This window comes from Hyaena hyaena, unplaced genomic scaffold (assembly GCF_003009895.1).
Source record: "Hyaena hyaena isolate Hyena2069 unplaced genomic scaffold, ASM300989v1 scaffold_229, whole genome shotgun sequence".
Lineage (NCBI taxonomy): Eukaryota > Metazoa > Chordata > Mammalia > Carnivora > Hyaenidae > Hyaena > Hyaena hyaena.
In genome coordinates this window covers 1,051,413-1,077,093 of record NW_024080861.1, presented here as the reverse complement: position 1 = coordinate 1,077,093, position 25,681 = coordinate 1,051,413, and the positions used below count along the sequence as shown (strand labels likewise).

General features: G+C 45.6%; 1 protein-coding gene across 1 annotated transcript; it reads right to left on the bottom strand.

Moving 5' to 3' along the window:
- Positions 1-10,638: 10,638 nt before the first annotated feature.
- On the bottom strand, positions 10,639-25,656 carry TNFAIP3 (TNF alpha induced protein 3). The gene is made up of 9 exons (XM_039243583.1): positions 25,417-25,656; positions 21,805-22,114; positions 18,435-18,625; positions 17,615-17,762; positions 17,277-17,447; positions 16,270-16,450; positions 14,214-15,133; positions 13,381-13,562; positions 10,639-12,377 (listed from the first exon to the last, which is right to left on the bottom strand). Exons 2-9 carry the CDS (start codon positions 22,097-22,099, stop codon positions 12,093-12,095), a joined length of 2,373 nt encoding a protein of 790 aa, XP_039099514.1. The 5' UTR covers positions 22,100-22,114; positions 25,417-25,656; the 3' UTR covers positions 10,639-12,092.
- Between the last annotated feature and the right edge of the window lie 25 nt (positions 25,657-25,681).

The following is a 25,681-nucleotide window of genomic DNA, read 5'->3' as shown; positions in this document are numbered from 1 at the left end:
GTAAACTGGTACAGCCCCTCTGGAAAACAGTGTGGAGGTTCCTCAGGAAACTAACAATAGAACTCCCCTATGACCCAGCAATAGCACTGCTAGGAATTTACCCAAGGGATACAGAAATGCTGAGGCATAGGAGCACATGTACCCCAATGTTCATAGCAGCACTCTCCACAATAGCCAAATCATGGAAAGAGCCTAAGTGTCCATCACCTGACCAATGGATCAAGAAGATGTGGTTTATCTATACCATGGAATACTACATGGCAATGAGAAAGAATGAACTCTGGCCATGTGCAGCAACATGGATGGACCTTGAGGGTGTTATGCTGAGCAAAATAAGTCAGGCAGAGAAGGACAAATATCATATGTTTGCACGTATAGGAGGATTAGGAGGAACTTGACGGAGGAACAAGGGGGAGAAGAAGGGCAGAACTGGTGGGGGAAAGGGAGAGAGGCAAACTATGAGAGACTCTTGAATGTTGACAAAAACTGAGGACTGATGGATGTGGGGGGGAGGGGGGGATGGGCATGGAGGAGGACACTTGTGGGGATGAGCACTGAGTGTTATGTGGAAACTAATTTGACAATAAACTATTTGTAAAAAAAAAACAAAAAAAACATATTAGATCTCAAATATGTTTTGCTTTTGCTTCCAGACAAAATCTAAGCTGTGTCAAATGGTGTCAGGTTAAGTATTTGGGACACAAAACAAATAAGTTTCTCTAGTTTAAGAAATTCACATTGATGATAAACAAGTTAACCAATAATTACAAAATAGTGACTGGAAAGTTACAGTTTAATGGGAGCAGGTAGGAAAAGCCCCTATCTAGACAGATGGTGTTTCTCAGATTGGGGGACTGCAGTTGACTCCTGAGGGCTATTTTGGAGTCAGCTGCTGAATAAAGGTGGTGCAGAATAAAAATGGGAATGGCAGAGGTGGGGTCCGGTTGTAAGCTCACGGTGTGCCTAGATTCTGTGTGGGTGTGCATGTATAGAGACGACCACAGGCCCACATCACAGAGAGCCTTGTGGGCCACACTTAGGGGCTTGGACTTAGCTGAACGTTCATGGAGGCCACTAAAAATCAGTCCTGTGTTACAGTGAATTCTGCTCAGAGGTCTGGGATCATTACCTTCATTCAAGTCCTTGACCTTGAAGTCTTGTTCTATGGTGTCCCACGGGTTCAAGACAGGGAGCATGATTAGATGGACATTTAAAAAGATCCTACTGGCTACCCTATAAAGGACGGCTTGCAGAGATCATAACTGAAAGCAAGAGGACCAGTTAACAAGCTGGGGTAGTGGTCTAGGTGAGAAGCAATCTGGTTGATGATATGGAAGCCTGAAAGAGCTAATCAGTAGATTCTGAATGAATAGATTTTGACCTTTTTCCTCCTATCTATTAAAAAAAATTTAATTTCTTTTTAAAAATGTTTTATTTATTTTTGAAAGAGAGAGTGACAGTATGAGTGGTGGAGGGGCAGAGAGAGAGGGAGACACGGAATCCAAAGCAGTCTCCAGGCTATCAGCAAGGAGCCCGATGTGGGGCTAGAACTCGTGAACTGCAAGATCATGACCTGAATGGAAGTCGGGCACTTAACCAACTGAGCCACCCAGGCACCTCTCCTATCTTCTTTGAAAAACTTTTTTTCATTGAAAAATTTTCGGGTTACCTTTATTTAATTTCATTTGTATTAAATAATATTGTGTAATGTAATTCTCTATTTACCCGATGGTTTGGAATATATACGTACTAATTATTATGACATTGTTAGCAAATTCTCTGACAATCAAGTATGATATTGAATGTGAGGATGGAAGAGACATTAGTGGATTTACTTAAACCTGGAATATCAAGTTGTCCTTCCTTCAAAAATACAAAATCCCATGTAGACAATAAAAGAAGCATAAAGTCAGTTTAAGCGATATGTTTCTAAACTCTGTGGTTAAGAATAATCCTAGTACATTTCCCACAGGCCAACAAACTACTCTGCTGCCTCAAGGGCCCTGTGTAGCTTGTGCTAGGCCAACAGGGCTAATCCTTCTGTGAATCTAGAAGCTTCTGTGGAAACAACTTCCTCTCCACTCTGCAAAACTACTTGTGTTTTTATTTTTCACTGTGAAAAAGACTACTCTTTCTAAATATCCATTTATTAAATGCTGTTATTTTCTTTTTTACCAGCAGTAAATTTTGTACGCTTTCCCTTCTGGTCTGTTTTGGCTATTGGAAAGCCAGAGGTTTCCGTTTCAGAGAAGAAAAGCAGTAGCCATTTTAGGTCTTCAAATATTGAATATTTGAAATTTTTTCCACTTGGAATATGGTGTCTTGAGTCAAAAGTAATTTCAGACATGAGTGAGAAATTGTAATATTTTGAAACTGAGAAACAGCTAGTAACATGATAATTATTTTTACTTTAAAGCACCTGCTTAAAAACCACAAATCTGATGTGTTTAAATCCTGAGGAAAATAAACAACAATCACCAGGCTTCAATCTGGTCATTTTAAGTTTTCTAAAACTTAAGTTTAAGTTGTATTTAGTCTAAGTTTTTTAAAGATGATTGTGAAAAGTGTGAAGTGCTAGCTACTTCCTATTTTCTGAAGCATTACTCTACTGGAAAATCTAACTATAAAACTGGAATTCACAGAGAAGCATTACTGACCTGTGAACTATGTTCAGCATTCAACCAACATGTTAACTCATTTCACTCTCACAAAACCTGTTGAAAGAGGACATGGGACACCCGGGATCTGGAGATTTGGGGGAGCAAGGACTTGTGTGAAGTCTGGCTCCTTGAACCCTGAGTAGCATTGCACTGAATCATAGGACCTGAAGATGAATAGATCAGTATTATTTTAAAGGCAAGGGGTAGGTAAGAGTGGTGGGGATGGGTGAGCACATCAAGAGAGGGATTTAGTCCATGACTTTCCTTAGTCATTTCAGGACTCCAAGTTTTTTTTTTAATGTTTATTTATTTTTGAGAGAGAGAGAGAGGGAGGGAGGGAGAGAAACAGAGAGAGAGAGAGAGAGAGAGAGAGCAGGGAAGGACAGAGAGAGAGGGAGATAGAGAATCCCAAGCAGGCTCTGCAGCTGTTAGTGCAGAGCCTGATGCAGGGCTCGAAGTCATGAACCATGAGATCATGACCTGAGCCAAAACCAAGAATCGGGCACTTAACGGACTGAGCCTCCCAGGCACCCCTCCAAGTTTCTTAATATTAGCAAATGTATCCTTGTGTTTGCTATGATTCCTCATGCTGTAAATAATGTGATTCTTGTGTAGACTGACAGCTGGATGGCATTTTAAATATAATAAAGCATTATTATAGTAAAATTTAAAATATCATGTTGAATCTTATTCTAATGAACTAAGGATTCTAAGGATTTCCCCAATTACTGTATGTAACTCAAGATTCTTAGGTAATAACTGGATGGGGGTGTCGCTTGGAAATGGGATGCTCCTCTGAGAGTTAAATAATAAACCAGTTCAGAAGTGTACAGAGTTATCAGAAGAGACAGACCGTGGCCTACTTGAAGATGTTGACATGATTAGAGGAAGTGGGCCCATCAGAAGGTGGGGTAGTGACACAAAGAACAGACAGGGTCTCACAGACAGACATGGTCCATCTAAATCCCATGGGCAGGGGACACTTCCTGGACTCGGGCTTATAGGAAAAGAAGACTTGAGCACTGATACCTGGAGAGGGCATGTCCCACCACACAGAAGGCTGCATCTGTCCCATGAACTCAGTCACTAGCTTCCCCCGATCTGACCCGGCTTGCCAGGCATCCTGATAATGTGGAGTCTCATGGAGTGAGCCTCTGCGGAGTGGCGCACCGACCAGACCGTGCAAGTGTTTGTACCTCTTTGGTAGTAAACTGATCTCATGTAAATGACCAACACACCAGTATATCTCTACTCTGGGTTAATATTATATTGCCTCTGGAAGATGGAGCTTTTTTGCTGAAAAAGGCCTGTTGTGATCCTCAATGCCACCTAGAGGGGTTGCAGATGACAAGCAGGTCACCGTCAGGAGGCACCACCTGAAGGAAGACACCTGCCTTCCTCAAATACCCAGGTGCACACTGTGTTCTCTCTCCCTTCATGGCCTCTGTGAACATAGTGCTCTTTCGGCTACTACTGATTCCAGCTCCTGGCTACGTATCAGATTCACCTGAATGTAAACAATCCAATACCCAAGAGTGCCATCTCAGGCCAAATGAAAGTGGAAATCTCTGGACCTTGGCATGGTTTCAAAGACCTCTGGGTGATTCGAGTATGTCCTCAGGGATGAGGACTATTAGCTCAGTTACTGACAGAAAAGAACATTTTCTGGCAGGATGAGGGAAGAAGTTCTGTAATATATTTTATAAAACATTTAAGGAGCGTTTTACAGTTGAGGAAACTGAGACTCAGAGACATGAGGCAATTTGCTCAAATCTGACTAACTGACAGGCAACGGAGCCAGGGCTTGAATCTAAAATTTCTTTTTACAAAATATCAGGTTCTTTCTATGATATCTGGGAGAATGCAGAACGTAAGAAAGGAGTTCTTCTACATTTTGGTGAAAGGAGAGGAAAGAGGGGAAAGGAAGGCAGAAAGGGCATCCAGAAAGACTTCCTAAGAAAAGCCAAGAGGTAGAGAAATTTGCAGAATGTTCTCTATAGCTGTCTCCAAAGTGTGTGCATAAGAGTCACGCAGGCAGGGGTCCCTGGGTGGCTCAGTCAGTTAAGTGTCTGACTTCGGCTCAGGTCATGATCTCACAGTTTGTGGGTTCGAGCCCCACATCGGGCTCAGTACTGACGGTGTAGACCCTGCTTGGGATTCTCTCTCCCCCTCTCTCTCCCTTTTTCTCTCTGCTCCTCCCCACTGGCTCTCCCTCTCTCTCAAAATAAATAAATAAACTTAAAAAAATTAAACACTTACTGGGGCAAGGCAGAAAGACGGTAGGATATTTTTGACTTGGTTTTATCTCTTTTTTTTTTTTTTTTGCATGTTTTACAAAGTGCAGGATACATTGATATGGTATATATGTACATAATTTATCAAGAAATAAATACATGGAAAATGGGAGTACCTGATCAAAAAGTGCATACTGGTAGGAACACACCGTCAAAAAACCCTGGAGTCTATTGTTCAGACATCTCCACTAGGGCCGAGTGCAGTTGCACCAGCCCAGGCCCCCACCCAGCAAAAGGCACTGAATTCCTGGCCACACGCAGGGCACAGACACTAAATATTATCAAAACATTCTTCAGGTGTTATTGGTGTGGTGACGGCAAACTTTGGTTAAGAATCCTTATTTTACGGGTGTCTGGGTGGCTCAGTTGGTTGAGCTTCCGACTTCGGCTCAGGTCATGATCTCACAGTTCGTAGGTTCGAGCCCCGCATCGGGCTCTGTGCTGGCAGCTTGGAGCCTGGAGCCTGCTTCCGATTCTGTGTGTTCCTCTCTCTCTCTCTGCCCCTCCACTGCTCATGATCTATCTCTCTCTGTCTCTCAAAAATAAATAAATGTTAAACAAAAATTAAAAAAAAAGAATCCTTATTTTAGAGCAGAGGTTCTTAAAGTGCTCACATCTGGAGATCTCTAGGGGTCCTGATGACTTTGCCAGGGACTCCACGAGATCAAAAATTATGTTTATGATAATACTCAGGTGTAATTTGCCTTTCTTGTTCTCAGTCTTTTATAAGTGTGCAGTGGACTTTTCTAGAGGCTCCATGACATGTAAAGATATCATCATTTTGGAGGCTAATGCAAAGTTTGCTTATATATTGTGTGCTTGGTATTGTTTTTGTTTTAATTTCTAAATGGTAATATAAATAGATACATGTACACAGAAGCTCTCTGAAATCTTTAACAATTTTTAAGAGTGTGAAGGGGTCCTGAGTCCAAATGGTGTCCTATTCTAGAGAGTATAGAGTACGTAGAGAAGGTCATGAGATACTACAGTGACTGTAGGCAAAAATGAGTATTTAAATTGGTTCAAACTATAAACTGATTTGCATAAGATGTTGGAAATTCAACTCCAAACTCTTTTGATCTCATACCATCCCTAAAAATATTTTTGAGAGTGCATTCACAATATATGTATTATTTTAAAACAATGAAAATATACTGTTATATAAAACATTAAGAATCACAAAAGGGGTACCTGGGTGGCTCAGTCAGTTAAGTGTCCAACTTCGGCTCAGGTCATGATCTTGTGGCTCCTGAGTTAGAGCCTTACATCAGGCTCTGTGCGGATAGCTCAGAGCCTGGAACCTGCTTTGGATTCTGTGCCTCCCTCTCTCTCTGGCCTTCCCTGCTCACATTCTGTCTCTCTCTCTCAAAAATAGATAAACATTAAAAAAATAAAAAACAAATTGAGAATCACAAAATGTAGGGATTTCATACAAATGAAGTAATATTGTAAAATAATTACTTTTTATTAATGGTAAAACACCTTTTGCTCTCAGTGAGAACTAATAAAGTTAATAAATATACTTTATACTTCATTATTTTATTAAAGTCATTTTTTATCACTTTATAATAAAGCCATAACAAAGTCTAAGTTCACTGTATTGTGGTCCTTAATGTTAATGACTGCCAGAGCTGGAAAGGACACCTTATAGAGGATAGAAAAACAATAGAAAGCAGAATAAAAAGAAAAAAGTTATTGTGCCTCCTTATTTAGGATAAGTTACATTTCATTCCAACTATCAACTATGCAATGGTTTTTGTTGAAACTCGGCTAGTATATTTCAATCTTCGATGTCAACTAGTTGGAAAGGTATAAAGCTATGTTGATATTTCCAGCAAATGGGTCCAAAATCCCCTGAAACTCTTCATTTCGGTGATTATTTTAAGTTTATTTATTTATTTTGATAGAGTGGAGGAGGCAGAGAGAGAGAGAGAGAATCCCAAACAAGCTCTGCATTGGCAGTGGGGCTCGATCTCATAGTTCATGACCTGAGCCAAAACCAAGAGTGGGACGCTTACCCGACTGAGCCATGCAGAAGCCCCCATTTGGATAACTTTTATTCTTTTTTTTAATGTTTATTTTTGAGAGACAAAGAGACAGACTGTGAGTGGGGGAGGGGCAGGGCGAGAGGGAGACACAGAATTGCAAGAATACATCCTCTGAGCTGTCAGCACAGAGTCCGACCTGGGACTGGAACTCACGAACCATGAGATTGTGACCTGAGCAGAAGTTGGGTGCTTAACTGACTGGGCCACTCAGGCGCCCCTGGATAATTTTTAAACAGACTAAAAATTATGACTTCAAGTTTAAGTGTACAGATGGGAAAGTTCACAGGTGGCACACCCACATCACTTTTGGCCATAAAATCACGTAACGTGGGAGAATTCAAATGGAATTTGTCTCAACATGCAGGGAGCGAATGAATGAAGGTGCCACTACTACTCACTCTGAGCTGAGCAACTCATAGATGACTTCTGATGCCGATAAAGGAAGAACACCAGTAGTAATTCGTGTATCAAATACTCACACAATGAACTCAGAGTTTTTCTATTTTCTTCCTGCAACTCGTGTTGTGTGCACTCAGCTTTGGGAGCAGTAGAAAGGCAACAGGAAGTTTTAATTGGAGAAGTATTACCAGGTCTCCGGTTTACAAGTGTAGGAGACCAGTAAAGTTACAGGGAGGGCCAGAAAGGGGACAGTGGAGGCAAAAGACAGAGGGAGGCTAGGGCCCAGACCAGAGTGTGCAAGGATAGAGGGGAGGGGTGGGTTGGAGGGGCAGTTTGAAGATACACTTCACAAAGTTTGGATATGGAATGAGAGGGGAAATATCTGGAGTGGAAGATAATGTCCTTCCCTGAGTATGAGAGGAAGGAGGTAGGGATTATGAGTTCAGTTTTGGATTATATGAACTTCCACCCCCGTGTGTTATGAAGGTGACATTTCACAGCACTGGAAGTGAAGATCTGGGCAAGCTGAAGCAAAGCCAATTCCTCCTGTCTTATTTCTCAGTCCTATTTATGATGAAGCTTTTTTGCCTTTTTTGGAAAATCATCCATTTCTTTGACACTCTGAAGAAAGCCACTGAGTGGCCCCACTTCAGAAAAGTAATGTACACACCTCGATGTAAAACTGTGCGTATGCTTTACCGGGCCCCCGACCCACAGAGGTCCACCCACAACTACAGAGCAGAGCCCTGCCCTGATTGGGTCCCTTGCTGTTCTCCAAACCTGCCCTATTTCCTTGTCTATGTGCCATCCTTCTGAATCAGAGATAATTTGCTAATTATAAATCACTTCCTATTTTAGAAACCCTGATGACTTATGGTCAAATGCTTATGTTCATCGTGCTGACTAAAGAACTGTATTTTTAAAACGGGGTGAGAGATGGGAGGAAGGATGGATAAAAAGAAGTGAATTTGAGGCTTTATGATTCCTCTGGGTGGGCATTCACAGAGCTCATAGAGGATGGGACTCAGTAGGACACACCGCACCACCTGTGTGTGATTCTTGCCTCATTGCACCAGAGTGGAATACAAAATACAAGACAGAAAAACAAGTTAAGATTTTTTTAATGTTTATTTTTGAGAGAGACACAGAGAGACAGAGAGAGACAGTGCACGAGCAGAGGAGGGGCACAGAGAGAGGAAGCCACAGAATCCCAAGCAGGCTCCAGGCTCTAAGCTGTCAGCACGGAGTCCAATGCGGGGGTCAAGCCCACAAGCTGAGATCATGACCTGACCCGATGTTGGATGCTTAACCAACTGAGCCACCCAGGTGGCCCAAGAAAAACAAATTAAATGGCACCATTTAAAGCAATCGGCCAAATCCAGAATGTGGGCCCTTCTACAGAACAAATGACCCAATTGGCCCGACATATTAATAGCACAAAAAATTAAAAGGAATGTTATGGGATAAAAGAGGCTTAAGCAGTGGGAGCGATCCAAAGCAATAGGACTATGTATAGTGGACAATCTGAGAAGTTAGAATATGTACTTAGCATTGGATGACACTAAAAATAATTTAGGTAGGTATGAAAATGGTGGTTGTAGGAAAAGAATTATCAATTAGAGATGCACCCTGATGTATTTGTGGGTGTGAGGACACGGATGTCTGGGATTTGCTTTGAAATAATCTAGAAATAAGGAGGGAGTGATAGATAAAACAAATCTGGCAAAATGTTAATAATTGTTGAAATCAGATAATGGATACATGGGGGCTCCTTATATTCTTACTTTCCTGTGTGTTAACATTTCCCACAAAAAATTAATTTTTCATTTTTTGAGAGATGGAGACAGAATGCAAGTGAGGGAAGGGCAGAGAGAGAGGGAGACACAGACCCAAGGCAGGCTCCAGGCTCTGAGCTGTCAGCACTGAGCCCAATGCAGGGCTTGAACTCAGGAGTTGCGAGATCATGACCTTAGCTGAAGTCTGACCCTCAACCAACTGAGCCACCCAGGCACCCCTGCCTCAGAAAGTATAAGAAAAGATCACAATTAATTTGTTAAAAGCACAGTTCCAAAATCTGGCTGATGATCAGAATCTCCTGGGGAGCATTAAAAAAATAGATTTAGAGCCACCTGGGTGGCTCAGTCAGTTAACCTTCCGACTACGGCTCAGGTCATGATCTCACGGTTAGTGGGTTTGAGCCCCACGTCGGGCTCTGTGCTGACAGCTCAGAGCCTGGAGCCTGCTTCAGATTCTGTCTCCCTCTCTCTCTCTGCCCCTCCCCCACTCACACTCTGTCTCTCAAAAATAAAGATTAAAAAAATTTTTTAAAATAGATTCTGTGAGCTGCAGTCCTCTTGAATCAATCTTCTGTGGGTATGTTTGCACTGGGTGAAAGAATGTGTCATTTTACAATTTCCCAGGACTCTGGCTGCCAGGCCTTGTAGCCACCACAGCAACACAGGTCACCTCTTCCAAAGTCTGACCCAGGAGATCTTCCACCAGGCTTCCCTCCTCCCTCCTGTGTCTCCGTCCTTCCCGTCTCTCTCTGTGCTCGGCTCTCTTGCTTTCCTTTTCTGTATCACATTAAAGTCAAGGGCAGGAGCCTTTGGAGCAGCACAGGGACCTTATGTCTCTTGGGAATGGGTACAGGTGGACCCTTCCCACTCCTGTCTGAGCCTCAGCGCCCTCACTGTTGAATGATGCTCTATCCTCATGCAGTTAATAATGTTCACAGAGCTCTCTTACCACCCAGGGGCAGGACATGTGTCCCCTGGCCAGGTGTACCTCGAAATGAAGCTGTTTAGGAAACAAGGCCTTCATGTTTGGGTCTCTTCTTTCATCATTTGTAAACCAAAAAACATCAAAATCTGTTCTTAAATAATTTATTTTTTAATAGTGACTTTTGTAAAAAGTTACACTTATTTAGGAAATCTTGAAGAAATACAACCGAGTAAACCACTATTAGGGACAACTAAATGTGCAAATTTCAAATGCTTTCTATATTAAGTATAAATAATTCCATTTTTTCACATTAAAATGAAAATATTGATAAACACAAAATATTAAAATACCAACTGTAGAAGAACTAGATGAACACTGAAATTTGTTTAAAATCTTTAGGAAAAAAATTATTATGATTTATTTCTAGGTAAGAGACTTATGGAGTTCCAAGTGGCAAATATGTCATGGAACACAAGTAAAGGCTACGTAGAGTTATAGATTGCTAATATTTTCAGGTCATAATTTCCAGACCAAAAAAAAAAAAAAAAAAAAAGGCAGCCTTTACCTCTGGGAGCTACGTGTTTCCCCCTTTATTCCTAGAACAAGTACGACAGTAACACAAAGCATATAGAGAAACTGCGCGCCAAGGACAGAAAGAAATTTCCTTAAGCTAGTTCATGGTCACAGGGCTTTGCTGTCCCAACGCTAAGGTGCCACTGGATGTGAGGTCACTGGCGGCACCAGTGGACAAAGCATTAACACAGCAAATAAAACCATCATTAAAGGCCACATCTTCCCCATGACCTTCTCCAATCTCATCCCTGTTCCTTCCCAATCTTATCTCTAAGGAGGTAGGATACTGAGAGGCATAAGCAACCAAAGTCCATCAAAGAGGCCAAATCCTCAATGTAGTCAGGAAGTTGCCGGTAAAGCGAACCACTATGAATCTGTTATTTCAAGACACTACAGCAAGCATTTTCCCCAGGACAGAAGAAATGTCTTCATTTAAATAATCTTGAAGTTTGTAATAAAATAAATAAAGTGAATTACATACACACAATAGAGAGCTCCCTTTAACAAGGCAGCCGGTGGAATTCACGCAAGCTGTATACAGATGGCGCCCCTGACAACAACCAGAAAATAGGTTATTATTCAGTCCTCCTACTTAAACTTTGAGGGCAGTATTTCAAACATAATAATAAAAAATTCCCTCATACATAATATAAGGGCACATTATATTATATATATATACACACGCTTATGCACATCTCAGTCCGGGCTAACTTCGAAGAGAAGACAGTGATAACCGAGAGAGTCACACGTCTTCCTGCTATTAAAATGTTCTAATTTTTTCAAAGGTGCATACTGTAAAGAGCAGCTGGTTTGCTTTTCAGTGTGAACGTATTCAGTCGCAGCAGCCTCAGAATGACAGTCTGTGGATGGTTCTGTTTCTGCCCAGTCCGTGGGAAAGGAACGAGGCAGGTAGAGAAAAACCACTAACTACTGACACGCTGAACATTTCCATTCTCCCTGAGCTTCCTGACCTTCTGGCAGAGGGCCCGCAGGCCGTGAGGGTTCAGCTTCCAGTCTCTGAGCAATGCCCTCGGGGGGCCGGCCAGGCGGAATGGTTCTGGCTCCCCGGCCGCCTGGCCGTGTGTCTTCTCCCTTTTCTCCTGGGACCACGGAGCGGTCCTGGCACACATTCCCAGTCCATAATGCTCCCGCCTTCTGCATGGTGGGTGAGGGGGAGCAGCCCTGGGCAGGACAGACACCATCCACCGCCAGTCACTAGCTTTGCTCAAAAGCCACCTGGGAACGCTCCCTGGAACTGGGACCGCGACCTTATCTTCCCTCCCCGGCATGAAGGCCCCTCCGGAGCTCACTGCCGCAGGGACGGCCCTCCGGCGGGGACAGTGCCATGCTGGCTAGTGGCTCGAGGCCCCCTGTGGCCGGGCTGGCCACCGCTGCCGTCAGCCGTACAGCTGCTTGAACTGGAAGCACTCGTTGCAGTAGCCGTTGCACTTGGCGTTGCCGAAGTGGTCGCAGGCGGGGGCGCGGCAGCGCTGCTTGGGCGGCTCCTCGGGGGCTGGCTCGCCCCGGTGCGCCCCGGGGCCCGCTCGCTGCCCGAGGTGCTGGCACTCCATGCACAGCTCCTCGCTGCGGCACGCCAGGATGTTCTTGCAGGACGCGCGAGCACACTTGGGCCTGGAGGCGCTCGGGGCGGTTCGAGGCGCCTCTCTGCGCTGGCTCGTTCTCTGAGTGGGAAGAACAGAGGGAACGGTTGGTCCTGTTGCTCGGAAACAGCAAGGGGCAATCTCATGGGACAGCATGGGTTCTACGGAGATCTCTACGGGGCCAAGAGCAGCGTCCCGACCCAGGGAACCAGAGTTCCGAGTGCAGTCTGTGGTCAGGCGCCGTCCGTGGACGCTTCCTTTTGGTCCCACAAAAGTGGGTCTGGCCCCGGGGAGGCCGAGTGGAACCCCCAAGCCTCGCCCCGAGGCCTGCGAGCGCTGGCCCAGCTCGCCTCTGCCGGGATGAAGAATAAGCTGCCCTTATTTAGATAAACTCCCTGCTATTCTACAAACAGGAGAGGCATCCATTGGCCAGAGCTTGCTTTTCTTACATGCCATCGTGCGGGGGCGCCCGGGACACTCTGCCTCCTCCCGTGTCTCCTGGTAAAGGATTACTGGAGGAAGTCGGCTAGCCTCTTAGATGCCTGTGCTTCTGCTACAAATGCAAGAAGTCTCTGGTCGGCATCTGGATGTTTGGAGGCTTTACGAGGTTTTAATCTATGGCTGGCTTTATTTACTTTTTTATTTGATTTGTTTATTAAAAGTTTTTATTTATTTATTTTGAGAGAGACAGAGACAGCGCGAGTGGGGGAGGGGCAGAGAGAGGTGGAGAGAGAATCCCAAGCTGGCTCCGCACTATCAGTGCAGAACCCAATGCGGGGTCAAACTCGGGAAACTGTGAGATCCTGACCGGCATAGAAAGCAAGAGTTGGGTGCTTTAGAGATGGAGACGCCCAGGCGCCCCTATTTACTTTTTAAATGAATTCTAAAGTATACTTCAGCCGTGGAAATCAAGAGTTGCTACTGCACTTCCAACCCCAGGGTGTGTGTGTGGGGGGGAGGGGGGCAGAGACACCACTCCCCTCCCATTCTTCTCCTGGAATAGGGAGCAAAGTCTGCTGGTCTCAGGGGAGCAGCAAGGAGGGCTGGCCCTCCGGGGAGGGGGAAGGACCTCAAAACATCTTACCAGTTGGTCTTCGGTCCTTTTCGCCGCGTGAAATCTCTGGCTCTGCGCTTCAATGAAACACTTCTGACAGTATCCCTCAAACACGGTGCTTCCGAGAGTGCCACATTCCCTCCCCAGGCAGGGGACGCCATTCTGGAACCGGGAGGCCGTGGGACCGGCCTTCGAGGTGGCAGTGACAAAATCTAAAAGAGAGTTGGTGCCAATCAGTGCCTCATGGGTGGTCTCCAAGCAGAGAGAGGCGCTGCCGTTAGAGAAACAAACACGTTTTGGACACAGATGCGGGCAGCCTGCAGTGTGTCCAGGAGTGCGGCCTTTTACAGATGCCACAAGGTCAAAACCAGTCATGATGCCATTATTGAACCATCTTTGACTTATTAAATCTCTCACTTTTGAACATGCTGCACTGGCCGGGCACAGTCACTGTGCAGAGGCATTAAGTGCCCATCCTGCTTTCCAATTAGATTTTCATCACGTCAGTGGAGACTTCCCTCTCTCCAGCGACTGCTCCTCAGATTTTGAGTTTTCTCTATTACATCTAAGTTTCCAGAGAAGTCTTGTTTAAACTCGACCTTATAAATAAATGCCAGACATTGAATGGGCTTCTGGGAAAACAAATTCTACCGATGCTACCTACGAGGCACTATCGGGTTTTGGAAGGTGGTTTTCTGTGCCTCTCGCCTCCACGGAGGGCTGGCACAGCCACAGTGACTGTCCCTCTGTGCAGGCCGCACCTGACCCCATCGCCCAGAGGGGCTGCCTTCCTGAAGTTCAGGAACAAACTTCTAGACAGGGGTTTTGGAAACGAGGGTTAGGGAATCAATCATTTCACTCACGTTTGTTTTCTCTGTACTCGATGAAACACAGCGTACAGAAGCCTTTGTTTTCTGGAGTCCCGAAGTACATGCAGCCGGCTTTTCTGCACTTGCTCGTCCCTGTCCTGTCCCCTGGAGTCCGTGGGGCCTGAGAGAGGCAGGCAGGGGGGGCCTCGGTCCCGGCCCTGCGGCAAGAATGTGGGGAGAGACTCTGGATGAGCTGCGAGGGGTCCGACTTGGACCTCTGGTGACAGGAAGGAGGGACGCTGGAGCTGGGGCCCAAGGAGGGCTCCGCCGTAGTCCTTTTGAAACAAGTACTGCAGATCCCATTAAACGTCCTGGTGACGTCCTGCAGGCAGGCCCGGCACTTCCCGGGGTCTAAGTGCCTCGTGTTGTCCGAGGTGTGGCCTGCGTTAATTTGCCGGGCATGGTGGCAGCGCTCGCAGAATCCGTTGTGCTGCACGTTCAGCGTGAAAGGGCAGCCGGGGCTCCTGCACTTCATGGCGGTGGTCTCACTGAACAGGAAAAGGCTGGGCGCCGTCGGAGGGGCCGAATGCGGCCCCCCAGTGGGCTCCTCGGGGCTCCAGCCCACGGGCTCATAGGCCTCACCCCGGGAGGCGCCGGGCGCCATGCCGGGGAGCACCTCGGGGCCTGGCTTGGAGTGCAGCTTTGCGGACTTGGTTTGGTTCTTCTGCCGCCTCTCGGAGCACTCGTGGCACAAAGGCTGGGTGTTCACGGACATGAAGAAAGGGCAGTTGGGCGTTTCACATTTTACGTCCATGAGAGAAAGCTGGGGCACGGAAGGGTCCAGAGGGTTCTGGGCATGCGTCTCTCTCCGCTCTTGCTCACTGTTCTCCTGCCATTTCTTGTATTCGTGCTGGACCAGTTCGAAGTAGTCATCTACCAAGTTTATTTCTTTTGGTAAGTTAGCTTCATCCAGCCTAAAGACCAAAAGGCAAAATGTGAGATGATGTGCACACCCACAGACACACACAGACACACACGACTTCACATCGTGAGCTCATAGGGCAAAACTTTTAGCATGGGGATTACAGTAATAACATGATAACCCTTTGCCGAAATGCAGGCCTGTGATGAAGGGTCTGCACCTCTAATATAGTCCAGTACTGCTAGGGAGGCTCTATTATTTCAGGAACCATAGCCTTATTTAACCAGTCTTGTGCCACCCCCAGTTACAGATAATTCTAAAGAAAGGGCTATTCTGGGGCTGCCTCTTATACTGAATTACTCTGATCCTCTTCTAAAAAGTCACTTTTACTTTTTAACTCCTCAGAGATCAAATTTCTAGCAAAACATTACTCAGGGTATCCATTTGGGACTAGTCTACTCTACAGCTCAGTCTACTTTGGGACTTTGTGTCCTGTGTGTTGCTGTTATTAATCTTAAACTTGTGCCTGGTCTCTACCAGCATTAACTGCTTCTCTTGGTCACAGAGCAGCAGACACGCCCCCAGGGCACTATCCGCTGCTGACTTCTGATCCTCTGTAATCTGTTCATCTCCACTTGGAGACACTGATTCTCACATGCCTTCATGGTCCTCTCTTGTACACTGCAAATCCTAAGAAGCAGGCCTCTCTCTAACATAAAGGCGACCCGTGTTTAAGGTTTGGATATGGGCACAGTGTGCACTCTGTGTCTCTCCTCCATTCCACGTTGGCATAATCACAATCTACAGCCCAGTTTGTGTCTGATGTGTCTGTCTTGACCCAGAAGCCAAGAGAAAAAGGCTTCTGTTTCCAAGAATTTTCACTTACTTGCTTACTTCTAGGGCGATTAAATGAAACAAAACAAAACCATCCTTGGTTTAATACACTTAAAAGCCACTGTTCTGACCACCGGCATCCAGATAGGCAGGAAAATCGTTACGGATACCCACGTGAAACCAAAGGTAGTACTGCCTCCAGTCACCCTCTCTGACTCATGGACACAACTCTGGATTTGTTTCGCATTGGAAGAAACTGGCTTCAAAAGCTTTATTGTTACGCTCTGGGGAGGCATCAGCTGAAGTACAAACGGCTAAGAATAACAGAGGACAGAGCTAAGCATAAACTCTTACTTTGCAGCATTGATCAAATGGGTGGTGCCGTGGTCCCAGCCTTGGACAGGGATTTCGATCACCATCAAGTACTCTTTCAAGAGCTTTTCCTTCATCTCGTTTTCAGGATCTGTCAAAAAGTGAACTTTTAAGTCTTCAAATCTTCCTCGCTCTCTGTTAACAAGTGGAACAGCTCGGATTTCTGGAGGAAGGAAATAATGCGTCAGCAACACGTGATTCCGCTAAATGAGATTACGTGTGAGTCTGCGTAGGTAATGATTACATTTTGAAAACACAGAAAGGATACAATTAAAGAGTGGAAAAGTGCGAACTAGCCACGGTCAAACGCAGATGGTAGGATGCACTATACTAAACTCTAGCATCCAATGCTTTATTCAGGAAATTCAGGGATTATCCAGCAGCCCAGAGGCAGTAGATCTCACGGGTTAAATCCCCACAGTTCAGAATCAGACTGATCTGAGTTTGAATCCTTTGTTCCCACAATTCAAAATCAGACTGATCCAAGTTTGAATCCTTGGTGACATGAGGCAAGTTATTTAACCTCTCTGAGCTTCTCATCTGTAAAATAAGGCTACCAATGCTTACAGCCCATCAGGACGCAGTGAGGATGAAATGAAATAAAATAATGTCCCTAACACATTCAGCACACTGCCTCTTCCACTGGAAGCTTTAATAATAACAGCTAACCTGACAGACATTTACCTGCTCCATGCCAGGGCTTTGTGCCTTACTTTGTCATGTATCAATGGCAGTAGTAATATGATACAAATATCTCCTACTTGAAAGTACTTTCCACGCCAAACACAAAGATAGCGGGTGTTATGATTACTGCTATTGCATGACTGTTGCTAATCAGGCACAAAACAGAACACTGTATTCAAATAAACATAATAAAGGTAAAGGAGGCGATTATAATAAGGCCCAAAAGAGTCTGGTGCTCAGTGGGAACAGGGTGTCCTAATATCTATCAGCGGTTACAAGTGTGAATTCATGCTCTGTTTTCTCACCAGGTCCGCTGTCCCTCAGGGTCACCAGGGGTACAAAGTGCTGGCTGTCGTAGCCGAGAATGATGGGATATCGGTAACATTCCTGGGCTGGCCAGTGGAGAGGCAAGTAAATCCCGCCCACCTTCAAAGGAGCAAAATTGGAACCCGATTCCAAGCTTCTCAGCATTTTGTCTGTGTAGGGAAAGAGAAAGAGAAGTAAGGCCCTCCGATGATTTTCACCAAATTCTCTTCAGCGGCCATTGCCTGTGACTTAGGTAGCATGGCTTTTTCCTAAGAGCTAAAGCATTAAAGCTTTGAAAAGCACTCAAATACAAATATGCGATCTGAAGGCATCTCACCAGAAATGACAATGATTGGCCTTCTGAGTATGTTGCAGAGGACAAAGATGTGTATTTCCTCCAATGAGTTATACTGAAGTCCACCTCGGGCCACAGGTGTGTCTGTGGATGCCATTTTGATGAGGCTGTCCCACTCATCGGTCCAATTCTAAGGAGAAGGGGTAAAGGAAAAATCACGATTGAATGAATGCTCTATGCATTAAAAATGCAGTCTGACTTTGCTCTCAACTTATTCATTTACGTAATTCAGCTTGCTTTCCCCTTTCTGGAAATCATCATTCAAATGATCACCCTTTTTTCCCCATTTTGGTGTTCTTCCTTTACTTTTTTCCACTAGAAGGCAAACTTAAAAAGTGGGGGAGGACAGGGACAGCACTTGTTCTCAAAAAGAATTCCCTCATAAGGCGCAGCACCAAAGCCCCTTATCCAAATGTACGCAAAACTTCCAGGCCTGGGAACTGAGAACCGCGAGGCCCACATCTGAATTTGATCGGCAGGCTCAGTATAGCATGCAGAGGGGCAAATTGGAAAGCGACCGAAAACGCCACAGGCAAGGCCATGAACAGAACCCCTCCTGCTAGAAGGCAGAGATACCACAACTGGGCATCTGCTGTCCAGAAGTCCCTCTGTGGTGACAACAGCCTCAGGTTCATCCCATAGGAGGTTTCTGGTGTTTTCCATGGGCCGTGCTTTACTTAGTCCAGTGCATGTGACCTTGTAAATCATAAGCTCCTTGACTGAGAGCAGGGCACTGGCCTGAGGGAACCTTTCCCACCAAGGAGCTCTATCAACAGATACTTAAGGGGGGGACAAAACATACCCGAGTGTCGTAGCAAAGCCCTGTTTCCACAAACTCCTGAGATTTCAGAGACTCGAGCTGCCAGCGGAATTTAAAGTTGCGCGTATCTGTCTCCTTGAGGGTGCTGAAGAGTGCCTTTCTCAGGACCAAGTCTGTGTCCTGAACACCCCACATGTACTGAGAAGCAGCGTGCATGAGGCAGTTTCCATCACCTGAGGACAGAAGCAACACACATTAAAGACCTACAAGCACTAGCCTGGGCGCTGCATAGGGCAGGCCCATGAGAAATGCAAATGGCTTAATTTCTTAGTCAAAGGACTCGCTGAGAACACTTCCCAAGCTGCTGACAGCTTTCAGGAAAAAAGCCATTCTTTTCACCCTTATTTTTAATGACGACACCAACCTAGTAAAGCAGCCAGGGACTGATTATCAGGGGACCTTGATTCTAGCCTAGCTCTGCCCTAACTGGTTTAGGTGTGACCTTGGGGGAAATTCCTCAGCTTCTGAGTATTTTTTCTCTTTGTGAAAGGAGAGCATTGGATTATAATCTCTAAAATCCGTCCTTTCCTAGCGTTCCTTGATCTTTTGGCTAAGACACTAGCACTATCGCTCTCTGGCTCTAGAGAGAACACACTGGGTAATATGCACAAATCAGGAAGCTGGCCTGGCTCTGTGTACTAGATGGGGATGGTCTGGCTATGACTCAGTGGTAAATGACTTGACCATTCCACTGAAGACTTTGGGGCCTGGGAGTTTCCTCCCTGGGTTTATAAAGTGGGATTGAGAACATCGAATTACCCATCCACCTTTGAGCATTTTGAGAAAAAGACAGGTCTAACTCTATTCCATTAATTTGTTACTTTCACAGGTGAAAACCCACAATTCAAGTGACTGCCTTTTTCCCAACCCCCAAACAATAAACATTTGGTGGGGAATGTTCAATACCAAAAAAGTTAACTCCTTACTCTTGTTAGGCAAGTGCACAGTTGTTTTTATAAAGAAAAGTTCACCTGCTTTCTTATATTACTCCACAAGTAGAGCTATAAAAGCTTTAAAAATTTTTCTATCAGATTTTAACAAAATAAAACAAAAAATAACACAACAAAACAATGAAGAAAACCCCTCACACATACATATCCACAGCCAACGTCCCTGCGATGAAATAAAATAATCAGACAAATGAGCAAAAAAAAAGATCGCTCAGTCTTTTGTCTTGGCAGAAGTGTGGCAACCATTGCATTCTGTTGAAATTTCCCCTTTGCAAAATCTAGAGCAAAGATAAGGCTTTTTTTTTTTCTTCTTCTTGCGCTTACTTTCAGTTCTTTATTGAGATGCACCAGTACAAAATTCCCTAAGTAACATCTGGAATTCCCCAGCGTGAAGTTATTTGACTAGCAATTGAGCAACAGCTATTGTACTTTTTGTTCTGGTGTGTAGACATTTAAACAGCCAAGTGCACCCTGGACTTTCCAAGTGGGTGTGGTCAGGGTGAGCTGGAATCAGGCTACTCATTATACAAGTGAAATCGCTGTAGCCAATAGACGCTGGAATTTTTCACATGAAGTTTCAATTTTATGCCACCTACTCCCTTCCTCATTCACCACAGTCTCATATCCTCAAATGCAAACTTGTGAATCACCCCCTCCCCAAACAGGCCATTCACTTTGTAGAACCCTCCTACAGGGGATAGGTGTTTTTTTTTTTTTTTTTTTTTTTTAAGGTGCTAATAAAAACCAGAGTAAAAGTCACTTTGTTTCCCTCTCTTCCCCTAAATATCTTTTCTTGTCCAGAATTTTAAGGAATTTTCTTGAACCTGGGGAAATACAAGGATCTGAGGCCCCAAATCCCTATTTCCCAGAAAATGGTATCAAAATGCACTTGCTTTTGCAGCTTTATTTGTGGCATGAGCCTTTGCTGACTTTAGTGACCTATCTTTGCAAGGCAAGTGTTTACTATTTATATACATTTGTTTTCTTAAGGAGTAAAGTCAACCTAAATTGTCAGTTTACTCTGTTAAGGATAAGATGGTTTTCCTCTTCCGACCACATTTCCAATTTGGCAGAATCTCTCTGTTTCCAACTCTCCCAAAGTTCACTGTGTCTCATTTTTGGTAACAAAACAGGAGAAAGAGTTAAAACCACAAACTGTCAGGAATATAAACCCCTTGATGATGACTTAACATAATTACCCACTTCTATGCATCACTTGATTTAAGGCCAAGAACAATGTAAACACTGGCTATTCCCAGTATTCGTTCTACCTTTGTCTCTAAGAATCTATGCTTCAAAAGTATAGACAACATGTTGAAGTAATGCACAAGACTACCCAGGACACAGCAAAATACATTACCTCCAATCACTCCGCGTTACCCAACTCCAAAACAGCCAAAGATAATGCACCAACTAAGTTAATTAAGTTAATACTCTTATCTCCTTGTCAACAAGATCTCCTCTGCTTGAACGTATTATTTGGATGGAGGTGGTCCTGAAGAATGACCGTTGCTGATGTAAGAACCTAAGATTCCTGTCTCACTTGGACTGTGAGCGTTTAATAGATTGTGAACAGTCTATTTGCTTCTTGTGACAGTTAGCTATAGGATAATGTAGGATTTTGTATCTGCAAGAAACAGTGCGCTTGGACGTTTCCATGATACACCCACTCTTCCTCAAAGGAAATAATCGAAACACAAAACAGTAAGGCTTAGAACAGGAAACAGCTACTAGTGGTAAAGGGCCATTGGGCAGATACACACAGGCTGCAAGAAATTCAGAACTAGGAATCCTTGAAAATAATGAAGTAGAGGTCTAAAGTCTGGGCTAAAAATCCCAAGGATCTATCTCACATCATGGGACCAAAGCCAACAGAACCTAGGTAAGGGTAGAGCAGACACAAAGGGGTCCCTCCTGTTCTCAGTAGCCATTCACTGGTTAAGCCATACAATGCCATCAATTCAAGAAGTGGAAGGTCATCATCACAAGCATCTTCTAATGACAGTGGGAGACAACAAGAGTAATACTAGTTTTCACACCATGCTTTCCTTTTGAACTTCAAGCCTTTCAAGGTTTCCATTACTGGCCAGGGAAGGGTATTTTACAAACGATTAGACAGACAGCCACAAGAATTATGTATGTAAGTCATCTAATGGGAGCCATGGTGTTCAGAAACGCATTCCTCAAGCCTCAGTGGCTGTGCTCTCTAACACACGCAACTACAAACTATCCTTAATAAAAACAGTGGCAAAGCAAGCTTGCTTTTAGCACATGCCTATTATAGAGTTCCTACACTGAAGTGTCTACAGTCTCAAGAGACTTGAGTTTGGGCTCGTGCTACCAGACTTTAATGAACGGGGACCCAGCACCATGGCAGCTGACCCCTAGACCGAGCTACTTACCATTTGTTTTCAGCGCCACCAGCTTCCTGACTTCTCGACACCAGTTCAGCTTCTTCTGGCTTTCGAGGGAGGCCTGGATGTTTTTGTCAATGAGAGCTTTGTGGATGATCTCTCGAAACTGCGGGCAAAACTGGCAAGTTCTGAACATTTCTAGTGTGTATCGGTGCATGGATTTGAAATGGTGAATGATCCCATTGGTAGGCTTAAATATATCTTCTGGAGTTCTCTCTCGTATCTTCACAGCTTTCCGCATGTTGCTCAGGTACAAAGCCTGGGGAAGGAGTTGTTCAGCCATTGTGCTCCGCAATACCTGAAGAGGAGGGGGGAAAACCCATTCTGTTAGTCCAACTTTGATACCACTCCTATATACCTGGCTGCAGGAAACCCCTGTGTTTGATCTTGTCGGTACCCTGATCTGTAGGCAAAAGATCTTAGTCACCTCTAGTCCCAGGATACTCGCTGGCCCCCAAGATTAACTCACACTGGACTGTTTTAAGTTACATCACTTTTAAAGATTAGTCTAAACAAGAGAAGGAAGGCGGAGAGTGGGTACTGAGGAGGAGGGGAATAACCCGTGTTTTCAGTAACGTCTGTCAGGGAGCCAAGCCCGTCTGTCAGCAACAGGTACTGTACCTCATAACCGATGAGCCCCCGTCTCATTCTGATGCCACTCTGACACAGCCACTGGATCTCAGGAGCCCTGAATGCCAGTGCCAGGCACGAGGTAGTCCTGACAAGTCCGTGGCTCCTCCCCTAAGACCACTGCTGAGCAACCCTTGCTCTTAGCAAAGCCCTGATTCATCCCTTGTAAGCCCTCTTGAAATGTTATGTTGTCACACAGGCTGCTGATTAGTTTCCTCTTTAGCCCCAACGTGAAATATTTATAAAGAGCTTATTTATAAAATGTATTATAATAGCTATAGAGTCAAAACTGACTACGTTATAACCAATGAAAAAAGCCTATTTCTAGTGAGATGCTTTGTAACTTTAAGAGCAAACAACATGCGATCTTTCAGAACCTCTCCGTTGAACTTTACAGCATCAGAATAAGAAGTAGAATAATAACAATAATAGAAGAGCAAGCACTGGTGCTCAATTATTCCAACTGCCAACCGGATTTATGGTCATCCTCCAGGGACCAACCAACACTCGGATGCACTTCCCGCCCTGTCTTCACCCTGAAATCTTTAAGCATAACTCACTGGTGGAAAGAAATGAAAGTCTGGAAGCAGATAAGGAAAGATGTTTCAGCCAGGGGGACACTCAGGGCAGATGAAAGACGACGCGGCAAACCCCAGCATCTACAACCCATGCCAACAGCATGGGATGTGGTGAATTGATGCAACCTGGGGTCTTTGCAGTGTGTGGCTGTTTGGAAAGCCAGCTCTCATTCCTAAGCCTCGAGGGCTGCCTCACAATACTTCTTGGTTTCCAAGATGAGACAAAGATGGTCTTAGAGCATGAAGATATTCCCTAGGAAGTTGCATGGGGATTGTTAAGCTCACTCCTGTATTGTAGCATTTGACAAGGCAAGTGTTTAGTTGAGAAAGACCTTAAGCCTGTCTCTGAGTGAGAAGAAACCTAGATTTTAGGGAAGCCACTCTTGGGTAGGACTAGGCTCTCTTAAAGCCATTGATAGATGGCTTGATAGATGGTTGAAATTCTTGTGGCCCACTCTAAACAGAAAGCTTGGACTAGAGGACCCTGACGTTGCTCCCAAGCAGTTTTCTGGTGATAGTTTTGGATCGGGATTCCTATTCCGATTGCCAGTGAGGCCAGGGAGACGTTATTCTCTGGGTCAGTTGATAACCTTTCCTTTTGACCTCAGACATTTGCTGAAGGTGGAAATGGGCAAAATTATAACAGGACCCCAAGCACCACGAAGGAACAAAAACATTACACACATTTCTGCTTTGTGGCCTGGCAAAAGTCTCATGATGTCACTCATTCATCTGTTCATCACTCAAGAAGTGCTGCCTGACCACCTGCTGAAGGTCAAGTGCCACGCTTTGATGCTGGATCTAAAATAATCAAAGCTGACCCCATTCTCTGTCTGCAGCCAGGTCAACAGAAATGCGGGCCCCCCTCGGGCTACAGGCCATCCAGGGCAGAGAGCTCTGCCTAGATGCCACAACTTCCAACACCTGCTCCTCGCTATTCCCACAACACAAGTTGTTCCCACAAGTGCCTGCTGCTCTGAGGGGGAAGAGGCGCGAAGGAAGAAGATTTGAAACAAGCTAAGTGCTGCCTTTTTGTTTCTCCGAGTCTTCTGTTATTCTCTTCTGACTTAAAAACTCAGCAAAGACCTCGAATAGTGAGAGCTGTAAACCATAGGCAAGACACGCAAATGTCAATACTGGATGGCTCAAGGTCATCTCATTCATAGGGTTAGCTTTGCACAGCCTGCAGAATTGCCTCCTTAAAAGAATCAAAATGCACCGTCCAAGCTCCCAGTTCTTGGACTTCTCCATGTTTAAAATTAAAGCATAAATTTTCCTGACCTGTGACTGACATATGCTATTACCCTTAACATCACTTTTACGTTTGTTACCTCTCTGACTTATCAGCAAATGCCTCACCCGAATTTTGGGAAAAGAATTCCACTGAAACTTCAAAAGTTGCACAAGGAATTGTAAAAGTCAAAGAAGCACCTTAGACCGCGAGAAGGGAGCAGTAACTGGCTGCTCAGTATCTGGGGGACAGTAGGGCTGTGGTCTGCTTAATGAACAATGGTTCTCTCCCATTGCTGCCCCCAGACACTAGACGAGACCAGCTTTCCAAGATCAGAGGCAGGGAGAACTGAAAACAAAGCGGTCTCAAAAGAGCTGAGCTCCTTCCTTACTTAATACCACTGCTTTCCTGAGAGGCCAGGTGGCAGGATGTGGGACGACCCGGGCTGACAAAGACTGTCTGACTGTGGGGTAGGGGCTGGGGCAGGCGCCTGCACAACGCTGTAAACCGGAGCCCCCGAAAAGCAGGCCAACCACACACTTCAACGCGCACGCTCGTCTTAACGCTGCTGCTGCTGCAACAGAAAAAGATGAACCCCTGTCCTTGACCCCCACCCCCCACCCCCCACCTCCCCGCACTCAACTCGAGTGTCTGCAAGCTGTCCCTGGACAGGCAGGCTGGCTGAGTCCCCCACCCCCGCCCGGTTTTGTCGCCTTTGCGACATCCCACCCGGCGGCGGGCTGGTTCGGCACAATCTGGAAAGAAGCCACAGCGGTTCTGCAAGGTCTACGTGTCCCAAAGCACGCAGAGCTTGATTTAAAAATAAAGGCACGAAAAGGAGCAAAGCACCAATGACCACCGATCTAACTAGCAGTCCGGAGGCGACCAGTCAGCTGCAGCTTAAGTGTTTTTGCAGTATTTAAAAGGACCGGTTGGCTGGACGAATCCAGAGCTGTCACCCCAACATCTGGCGCGGCGACCTCAACTCGTAGCATTTCAAAAACGACAACGGGCACACACGGCCAACAAACTCCCCTGCAAGCGCCCCTGCAAAGCCCATGCCGGCTAGACGAGGCCAGCCCGCGAGTCGCGGGCAGTTACGCACTCGCAGCCCCGGCCCCGCGGAGCCGGCGGCAGGCGGCACCGGGACGCGGTGGTTACCTGTCCCGGCCGCGCGATCCTCTTCCTAAGTCCCAAGTCCAGGTCAGGGCAGGCGCGCGCCGCAGGCGGGGATCGAAGCCGCGCGGAGGAGGCGCCCCATGGACGCCGGAGCCGGGCGCTCGCTAGCTGGCCGGGGGTGTGGATCGCGCCCGCTGCCGCCGCCGCCGCCGCCGCCGCCGCACTTCTCCCGGCGGCTGCTGTCACCGCTCCGCCCCCGCGGGCTCCGAGCTCGCTGCACTTGGCCCGCTGTGAAGGCTGAAGACTG

What these genes read in the sequence shown, in the direction of transcription:
- TNFAIP3 (XM_039243583.1), bottom strand. Translation starts at nt 22,099, where the DNA reads ATGGCTGAACAACTCCTTCCCCAGGCTTTGTACCTGAGCAACATGCGG. An exon ending in GCCAATCATTGTCATTTCTG is followed by an intron (nt 17,448 to 17,614) that starts GTGAGATGCCTT and finishes TTCCCTACACAG; the next exon opens with ACAAAATGCTGAGAAGCTTG. An exon ending in CATTTGATCAATGCTGCAAA is followed by an intron (nt 15,134 to 16,269) that starts GTAAGAGTTTAT and finishes TTTGGTCTTTAG; the next exon opens with GCTGGATGAAGCTAACTTAC.